At 37.6% G+C, this 10,228-nt stretch overlaps 1 protein-coding gene across 1 annotated transcript in view; it reads right to left on the reverse strand.

Annotated features, from left to right (window-relative positions):
• Positions 1-9,628, reverse strand: part of LOC111344497 (uncharacterized) — a 27,285-nt gene extending 17,657 nt beyond the window's left edge. Inside the window, exons 1-6 of the mRNA XM_088732794.1 lie at positions 9,474-9,628; positions 4,292-4,364; positions 2,872-3,099; positions 2,419-2,571; positions 922-1,065; positions 328-501 (exon numbers count right to left, since the gene is read on the reverse strand). Coding sequence (XP_088588920.1) covers positions 328-501; positions 922-1,065; positions 2,419-2,571; positions 2,872-3,099; positions 4,292-4,342 — 750 coding nt within the window. The 5' untranslated portion in view covers positions 4,343-4,364; positions 9,474-9,628. The remainder of the gene's footprint in view (positions 1-327; positions 502-921; positions 1,066-2,418; positions 2,572-2,871; positions 3,100-4,291; positions 4,365-9,473) is intronic.
• Between the last annotated feature and the right edge of the window lie 600 nt (positions 9,629-10,228).

The raw sequence follows: 10,228 nt of genomic DNA on the forward strand, positions 1-10,228 counted from the left end.
ATCAATTCATCATTTCTTAATATTTCAGCTCAGCAATCATACATTAAATTTGCACCACCTTCGCTAGGTGGCACCGAAAACACAATCAAAAAACATTCACAAATGTCGGCAGGGTCACAGTAAGGGTTAGCAACCTAAACTCGTCACTCAAATGTGCGCTTTTGTCATTGTGATGTTGAACACGTCAAAAGATACCTAACCTGCTTTGAACAGGTTCTACACATAGGAGCGTAGCATTACTTCAAGTTGCTCTTTAAATGGTAGAATACACGAGCTGGGCTTGCACATTCTACGTGTAGTTGCAACTGAATTACAATTCCAACCTACTTGATAACCAGCAACAACCATAATATTAAACCAATTGACTGACTGATGGACAACATTTCGTTTCTCCAAGTATTCAAGAGCCGTTGCTGCCTGAATTGTAAATCTACACAGGCTTTCAATACTATGATTCGTTGCTGATTCTTTGAGGTTTCCATACTCCCCAAATTCCTCTACCTAGAAATGACAAGAAAAGAAAAGTTAGGGAATGGAATAAGAATCTGAAAGGACAGCCACAGCTGCGGCTGTGCCATTTGATGACGAGAAATTCTGTTGAAAGGGATCACTTAAGTTCTCGAAATAAAAACAAAAATACTGACCAACAAAAACAAGAGAGGTGGACACTTTTTGAGAAACAAAAGCAAAATATATGAAAGCAAGCTTTTTTCTCCGACAAAAAAAACTGTTCGTTATATCCAGGTGACCGAATTAAGGGCATTCAAACTGACGTTTATGTCTGACCAGAATTACGTCCTAAAAGAACCTTTAAGCATGAGAAATAAACTCAAAAGAGGCTATCAAATATTTCGTTCTAAACAATCCTATGTACGATGTAACTGCTCCTGGCGAACTCTTATAATGATTAAAAGAACTTACTAATGCCACGGATGATGAATAAGAACTAGCAATAACCACGCCGTAAAAATCGAGAATATTCTCATGACGAAGTCGATTTGCAATGTCTGCTTGGTGCAGGAAGTGTTGATCTTCAGATGTTTGATACCGAAGACAAACCTTTTCCTGTCCAGGAATAAAACAATGATAATGATGCATTAAGTTATTTTAACATATACTCTAGATTCTTTTGAACAATTCTCATTACAAATGTGCCCGAAATGTTCAGATCAATGAAATTTCAGTTGGACTTTCCTCTTCAGCAGTGGCGGATCTAGGGGAGGGGCCCAGATCCCTTCCAATTTATTATTTAAAGTAAAAAAAAAATCAAAATACACGCTAGGAAGAAAAGCCACAAGTGTACACACACAAAAATCCCCCCCCCCCACCCCTTAGCACAAGGTCTGGATCCACCACTCTTCAGGGTTATTGGCTTTATTATACTGCTACTAATAATAGTTATATTACTAACAATAACTGTGCTAATAATTATACTATTATCTACTATGACATGGACTACAACTGCAGTCACGCCCTAAAAAGCCTACGGCGAATTATACATTTAGAATTTGTGCTCTTAAAGGATCCTACTTCCCAACTGGGAATTAAAGTAATTTGGGTAATTAAATCAAATTTAGTTCGTTCTGGTAATTGAACTGAGTGGAGTGCAATTTGGTTTGAAATCATACGCGTGATTTGAAAATAAAACGAGTGCGTATAGGGCGAGTTTAATTTTGAAATCCAAATTATGATGTCAGACCAAAATTGCACGACACGAAGTTCAATTTCTACTTTATTACATCCATTTTAAAATCTCAAACTTCAGTCGCTTAATACAAGTTTCTTTTTAGTCTGTACAAATATTTTATTGATCCAGTTCATCGTTTGTAAAAAGTTGCAAAAATTGTCTCTCATTCCCTTGCAATTTGCTTGATTTCTTTAAACAAGCCTTAAATTCTAATTGTTTGTTGTGTTTTAGAAGAGCTGTCCCGTCGGCTGGAGAAAAGGTGCGATTCGAAGCATAAAATGCAGTGATTGGGAATAAATCGCACCTGAGAGAGCCAATGAGATTGCAATGATCACAAATTATTTAAAATAAATGTAATAGAATGAAACATCAATGCAAAAACAGACTGAGAGCGAAGAAGAGTATATCGAATGAAGTAAATCCTCAGTTCTTCAGAGACCACTGCAAAATGTAAGCCAGACAAACGCTCTGTGGTGACTAGGCAATAGCCCATTTGCGATTTACATTTGGCCTCTTTTTCAAAGCGAGTACTGTGCACATCCTTTCACATAATAATAAGTTTTCATTCTCTAGTAAATTAAACTCTTTTTTTGTATTTGGTAACAATTATTTGTACAACTGTGGGCAGGTTACTTCTTAAAGGGGTTTGCAAGGTTTTTCTATGTCGCCAAAGAGTTACTCAAACCGGACCCACGAAAATAACAAAATAAAATTTAGTGGTAGCAACTAACCTGTCTTCCATTCGGCAAAGTCAACAAGGCCTCGCATACTTGTCCCTTAAATAGACCCTGCTGCAAGGTGCGAGTAACGACTATGTCTTTCTTGGAAATAACCGGAATTTGCTTCATTTTGCAAGTCTTAAAAACCTTACTTTGTTTGTATCTCTGCAACAAAAAAAAAAAGAAATCAGTAGCTCTTAGGTACCGAACGTGAAGTCTGTATGGGTGCAACAGAACGTAGAGAGGTCGGCACTAACGACCGAGGTGAAAAGTTTTCATTGCCGGCCAACCCACTTCGAGAACCTTAAGGATAACCCCATGGGCGTTCGAATATTCGCCGCGCAGATTCTCGTGCTTAAAAACAAAAACTATCTCCAGCAAGTAGGCACGCTAATCATTGTTATGTGTAAACCCTAACAATGAGACTAGAACTATAGTTATATCTGGAATTGTACTTGTTAATACCTTAATGGAAAGATCTTTGAAGTTGAGGTGTTTACTTTTTATTTCTCTCTTCAGCTTTAAGATTTTTTCAGAAGCTAAAACAGTGCTGCCTGCTGCATTGTACTCTGCTAAGGCTTTTAGACTGGTAATATTGAGACTGTAGCAAAGTGCATCAAAGTCGCACACGTACTCTAGACCAGTTTCAGCTAAAGCCATGTACAACTTGTCCAAGTCAGTTAGTTCGTCAACCTATAAATTTGTCAAAGAAAAATTAAAATAAAAAATATAGTTTAATAGATTAATAAATATAAAGAGTAATATCAGTATATGAATAAAAAAATTAATACAAGAGACACAAATGTAATTAAAATATACCCATTAAGTGATACTCGGTATAAAGGTCAGTCTTGTGAATTTCTTAGTCTTATCACCTTCATGAAAGAACTAGTGAACCAGTCATTATAAAGTGTGTACTACCTGATTTGCGTTCAACCGTGAAGCGTGAACGTTTTCTCGTGCATGTTTATGTTTCAAGCGAGACAGTTTCCCACACAACTGTGATGATTAGACCAATGAAAATGTTTCGTTCGGAGCACGAAACTATGAATGTTAGTCAAACAAACTTCGTGCTCCATTTTCATTAGTCCAATCGTCACAGTTGTCTGGGAAACTGTCTTGATTGAAAAATAAACATGCACAAAAAAATGTTCACGCTTCAAGGGTTGAACGCAAATGGTAGGAAATAGGTTATGGTGGGAATTATAAAGATCATACTTTAACTTACACCTTTGAAAATGAAATGTTCAGCATAATTCTTGTTACTCACTGAAATTTATCTCACGAACAAGCTTTTTAATTCCCTAACAAACACCTTTCACCCTCATATCCCTTAAATTCAGGTTCCACTATCTGGATAACTGTCAAGAAACATCATGTTATGGTGGCTCTAATTTAAAATTGCCTGATGTTCAGTATAGGCCTGATGAAAAATAGAAGCATAATGCACTGTAGGCCACAAGAAATTTGAAACTGTAAATAACATTGATCGAAATGATTTACCCGTTTAACTCTCAAGATCAAATTGTTTATTCCCTCCCCTTGCTGCTACACATTTCCCTGTATTTTAGTTCAAAGAATTTGGTGTTTGATCAAGTTCCAGGATTCTCATGACCGATCGAGTTTTGAGTAATGTATGCATAATAATCGGGAGAAGCTACATGTTACACTTCAGCGAGTGTAAGGGTTGAGGAAAATGGCAGAGTCTGTAAATTTTTACATCATAGCTCACCTAAGGCATAAAGATCAGTGAGCTAAAAGAATGTGTATTTATATTTCTTGGTTTTTCCTGTTTTCTTGCTGGACATTATCTATTAAAAAATAATCACCAAACCCTTTTGGGGTATCATGCACTTACTCTTCTCTTTCATTATCTTTCACTTACCTCACTTGATAATGGATCAAAAGATCCCCTTCTAAAGAATGCCTTGAACATTGTCACTCTGAATGGGGCAACCCTTCAGCAAACATGTTTTCAAACAAATTAAATTACTGTGTGAAAAAGTATAATGCAGGAGGGGGGAGAAATTGTCGCTAAAACTGATAGACAAATTGACGCTGGGCAATAAAAAATGTCGTCATACTTTCATGAAAGACAGTTCTAAACTCTGATATTGGAAGAGTTAAGGTAACTCTGTATGGTGATCATGAAGAGTTTGGTTGTGATGCCCAAATCTCTTTAGTGCATGGAGAAGGAGACAACTGATAACCTGATAGCATACTACAGATCCTCTTGGAATAATTCACAACAATTACTGGATATTTGATAAGATACAGTCATAATTAAATGTAGATGGCTGAGGTTAAAATATGTGGCCATGGGATCTTAACATCATATCGTGACACTTCATTTTCTAACTCAAACCGTAGGAGAAGCAGGAGAATAGTTTGCCAGTAATTAGGCAAATAATATCCAAAGTACCATTTTTCCAACCCTTGAATGTTCACAAGGATTCATGCAGATCCAAGGCCGGGTTGCTGAGGGTGGGTCAAAGTAATACAGGGTTAGTGTGAAATTTGATTTCAGATCTCAAAACTTTAAAAGAAAATTGAGTTTCATTACATTTGTCTACAATTTGATGATTAAATGCTCTAAAAAGAATTGGGAAAATTATCCAAAACAGCTTTTGAACAAAGAAAAATAGAAACCTGGATTAAAATTTAACCCAGGGTTAGCACTAATCAGCCTTTGAACAACTGGGCCCTATACTGCAGGGCGGGGTAGTTAAAAAAAACGGTTATATGGTACTCTTGCCGTAAATTTTAGTTTTATAACTTTGCAAAGGAATTTTTCTTTCATTTTTTCCCATTAGTTTCGAGTCATACTGAGGGAAGACCAAACAATACCTTAGTTCTTATTCACACTCTTTTATAAGAAACGATTTGGAGATACATGAGACAAGAAATATAAGTGATAGAAATCGACGGTTCGGTGCATATCTTGCGCCATTATCAAGGTTACACATTTAATGATAAAATGCGGTTTGTGAAGAGGCTAAGTTGAAGCGAATTTGCGTAAAAGAGTGCCAAGCTAATTACATGAATACTTTAGCACGAAGAGAATGCGACTGTACATTCAATGCTGGTTTAAGATCGTGAATACACAGCATTTCATTAACAAGGCAGTCAAACTTGTTTATGCATTTCTTGATTACATTGAAGCGTGCTAAGGGTTTGTTCGGAACAGCAGTGTCATGTTCTTTGGAGTAAATATATCTCAGTTATCGTGTAGTGTCGCTGAGTATTTTTACGAGTTGTGCCGTATCTGATGAGTCCGTAGAGCGAGTCAAAATACAAACAACAAATAAAAATACTCAGCGATACTACAAAACAAAACGTCTAATAAGTTATTTATCATCCAACATGCCGAATTGTTATTACAGTGCGGGCGAATTTCGCGGATATTTATTTACGGGGAGTGCGTGACAGAAGTATGCGGAGCGGAACGGAATTGGCGCGTTGTCGTGTTGCTGTTTCTATTTTGGATACGATGAATATATGAAGTTCACATATTTTGAACTGCGGTTATAGATACGTATGATGCACGATCCTCGCAGTAGACAGCGCTATTTATGCAATAGCGAAAACCAGACCTGAAAAAAATCAGGCCTGTACGGGTTTCGAACCACTGACCTCTGCGATACTAGTGCAGCGCTCTACCAATTGAGCTAACAAGCCAACTGGGAGCAGGCCGTTAAGTTGATTCGTAATAAACCCCGTGATGATAAATCAGATACGATGAATATATGAAGTTCATTTATTTTGAACTGAATTTCTCGCTATTGCATAAATATAGCGCTATCTACTGCGAAGGATCGTGCATCATGCGTATTTAATACCGCAGTTCAAAATACATGAACTTCATATATTCATTGTATCTACAATACTTATATTTGTGCTGTACACTGAAATCCTTGACAAAAGCCTTTTCAAACCGCTTGTTTGAAAACGTTACATAGACGATGATCTTCTCGCTATGGAGTACAAGCAAAGCAACAATAGAACGTTTCATTGAAAAAACAAACAATCGTCATCCAACAATGAAATTTACGGCTGAAATTTCCGATAAGGAAACAACATTCTTGGATACCTACATCTTAAAGAAGAAGAGAAAACCAGGATTAAAAAAAAACCGCTTAAATCAAGTGAAATCGGTAAATTAACGACACCAGGAGCAAGCAACACACGTATGGAATAAGGTAAGCCATTTTTATTTAATATTTTCACTTTTAACTATCTCTACGGCTATCTTGTAGAAAATCCTATACAAATCCTTCTAAATCGATATGCAAATTGTGTTCCTTGTGTGGTTCTCAAAGACTTTATTTTTAATTGACTTTATTTTTAAAATTAAAGAAATAAAGGCTTTTGTAGCCCGCAGTTAGCAAAGCTATTCTAGGCGGGCTACCTAAACAGACACTGTATAGGCTCTCACACATACACACACACACACACACACACACACACACACACACACACACACACACACACACACACACACACACACACACGCAACAATGAAATAAATAAATAAATGAGTAAATGAAAATAAATAATAAATAATAGTAGTGATAATCATGTATAAGGTTTTAACTGAGCCAGTCACACAAGGGAGTTTATAACAGGTCAAAGAGAAAGCTAATCAGTTGAAATACAAATATAAGCTAGAAAGGTCAAGGTAGCGCAAGTCAACATTCATCTCCTCAATTTCAAGAATTTTCAAAAGCAAGTGAGTTAGCTCACGTTTAAAAGGTGCTTTCCTTAGCTTACGAATTTCAGGGGGGATGCCATTCCATATTTTCGCACCCACTCTAGAAAAGGAAAACAATTGATGATTTGTTCTCGCCTGTTTTATATAAGAGAGCTTGGGCTGCCTGTGGTCACCCACAAGGAGTTAAGAAAGGCTTAATAAAAGGAGAGGCCCTTAGACTTCTCAGAACAAACCCCTCTCAAACAATATTAGAAGAGAAAATTGCAAATTTCAAAGCGCATTTGCGAAAGAGAGGCCACCCAGAGGCCCTCATTAACACAACCCTTTCAGAGGTGAATTTCAAAACAGGAAACTAGCTCTTCAACAGAAACCGAACACGAACCAATTAATCTTGCCTTTTATTACATAATACCAACCATCAGTGCCAGACCTAAAGCAAATTTTCATGAGACACTGGCATTTAATAGAAACAACCAGTACTGAGCGAACTATACAAAATTCCGCCACTCGCGTCTTAAAAATGAGGGTGATCGCTCAAAGACATACTCGTGAGGGCCAAACTTTGAATAGGCTATTCTAAACACGCGCTGGGGAGTCGTGTAGGCCTGTCAAACCCCTTTTTACATTGAACTGTTAGATCCTTAAGTTTCACGAGATCGAGTTTACTTTCCTTTAGTATCTTCGCCTGAAGCCATTTCCCATCATCTATACTTGAATCAACTACATAATGTTCTCCCGACTTGAGGCAGTCACGAACACATGCTATGAGGTTTGCTCATTTTCCGCTCAATTTCAAGCCTCTACACTTTAACCAACGCTTCAATTGTGTGTTTGTATAGTTCTCTTGGTTTTGCTCGAACTTTGAGCCAGGAACACCGTCGTTTTGATTTAAAATATGAGCTTTAGAGGCGTTTGAACTAGAGATGGGCGCATCATCGCCCATATTCATTTACTCGAGAAGCCTGTTTGTTTGTCCTAATCGCTTTAGGGGGTCAAAATTTCGTGAAGTCACAAACGCGCAGCGCCATTCTTCGCTTGCGCGATGCGAGAAAACCTGTCCAACCGGTTCTCTGGAGTACAAATACCGCGTGATATTTGTACTCGTCTATGGTGTTATTTGTACTCTACGGAGTGTAGTTGGATAATAATGCTGTAAATAGATGGTGTCCCTCAACGCGCGTGACGGTGTCCCTTCACAGGGACACGAACAATTGCTTAACACGCTTCATGCAAATTCGCTTCAACTTAGTCTCTTCACAAACCGCATTTTACCATTAATTATGTAACCTTGATAATGGCGCAAGGTGTACCGAGACGTCGGTTTCTATCACTTATATTTCTTGTCCCACATACTCTTTTACATGAGAAATTAAAGTCAAGGTTAACTTTTAATCCTAAATTAACGTTGACCCCCTTTGAACAACCTAGCCTAAGTTGGCTGTAGTGCTATCAGACTACTTCCGCAAATGAGAATGATCTGCATGAATGCTTCAATTATTCTCTTACAAAATTCACCAACAATTTTGTTCTTCCCTATGAGGGAGTAAATGTAGATGACCTTTGAGACTTCTAACTTTGGCAGCAATGTAATTTGGGGGTAGGATTTTTAATATCCTTAAGACTTCAGTTTATATGGTGAAGTGCTAATTTATGAGAGAAGTAGATGAAAGTGCAATTTCCTCACAAATGTAAGCCACACACAAATACTGTTCGCTTTACAAACCCATTCTATAAAAGACGGCATTCGATCAAATGCACAAAGCACACCCTAGACAACATGCAGAGGGAGGATAATATGAGAAATGTAAAATGGAGATCAGCAGGGCTCGACACCAACTTTTCAACTTACTAGCCAAGTGACTAGTGACAACTTAGATGTTACAACAATTACAGTTTGTTTACTAGCCAAACGGCTGGCCAGTGGATCGAAAATCGAAAACCACTTCAGTGCCAACACGGAGTTTCTACTAGTCTGTGGGTTGCTGATTAACGTTAGTGCCGAGCCTTGGATCAGAGGTATAGAGCAGACGTAACAAAATGCTCATCATGATCAAGTGATTATTCAGCAAATTTCGTTACGAACTGATGGAATTTTATTTTTTTCTTTCAGCAAAGTAGTTAAGTGTCGTTTGCTCAGTTTTCACCCCAACCCATTCTTTTTAAATAATAAAAGTTAGATCTAAGGGAAAACATATTGTTAATGCATGCCGATGGATGGTTACATTTTAAGTCCGAGATCGGTAGCGCTACTGAGATGCGAATAAGGAAGTGGTTCGCAGTACAGTCTAATTGGCTCGTACATACACATCGCCTTCGTGCAAACAAAAGAAGAGGAATAAAAATTAACTAAAGATACCTTTTTCAAGTCTCATCTTAGAATTAAATCCAACGATTTACTACCCCATACCACTGCCTGCCAAATAATTAGGGAATTGTCACTTGGTTGATTGTATAAAAATCGTAAACCATACCTGCATAATAATTGAATAGCTGCCTCACCGCTGACTATTTAAATCGCGGGAACTCTTCATCCGTCAAATATCCTTGTTAAGTTTTCTTATTATCTTAACGACACGGTATTGTCAATGTTCCGTTGATGTCGAACCGTGACTTGAAGCAATTTAGATCTCAGGAGTTTTGCCTATACTACCTGACCATGGGTATTCCTTGTTAATTGTACTCATCAGGCGAGCCGTGAATCGTCATGGATGAGTTACGAACGACATCTACGATCAGCGTGCGGGCCGAATACTTTCTTAGGGTATTTCATCATCAAAAATAAAAAGACAAGAAAAGAATATTCGTTAAAAGAATAATCAACGCCTTTAATGAACTTTCTTGTGATTTCAATAGAACAGGTTTCAAGTTTAAAACCCTGGCTTTTAGTCGAAGTTGTGATGTCGATTGGAAGAAATTCTTCGTAACGTATTTTGGCAAAATACTCTAAAATCAAGGTAAGCCGCTGAGTTGAGAAATGAATCAAAGAGGGGATAAGATGTCGAGGCCACTGACCTGACATAGTATTTAAAAAATTTTAGTTAAGGAAGGCCACGTTTCTCTGTATGGTCTACTCCGGTGAACCTGTCCCTAAAGGCACGTTACAATTTTCAA

Source organism: Stylophora pistillata, chromosome 9 (assembly GCF_964205215.1).
Source record: "Stylophora pistillata chromosome 9, jaStyPist1.2, whole genome shotgun sequence".
Lineage (NCBI taxonomy): Eukaryota > Metazoa > Cnidaria > Anthozoa > Scleractinia > Pocilloporidae > Stylophora > Stylophora pistillata.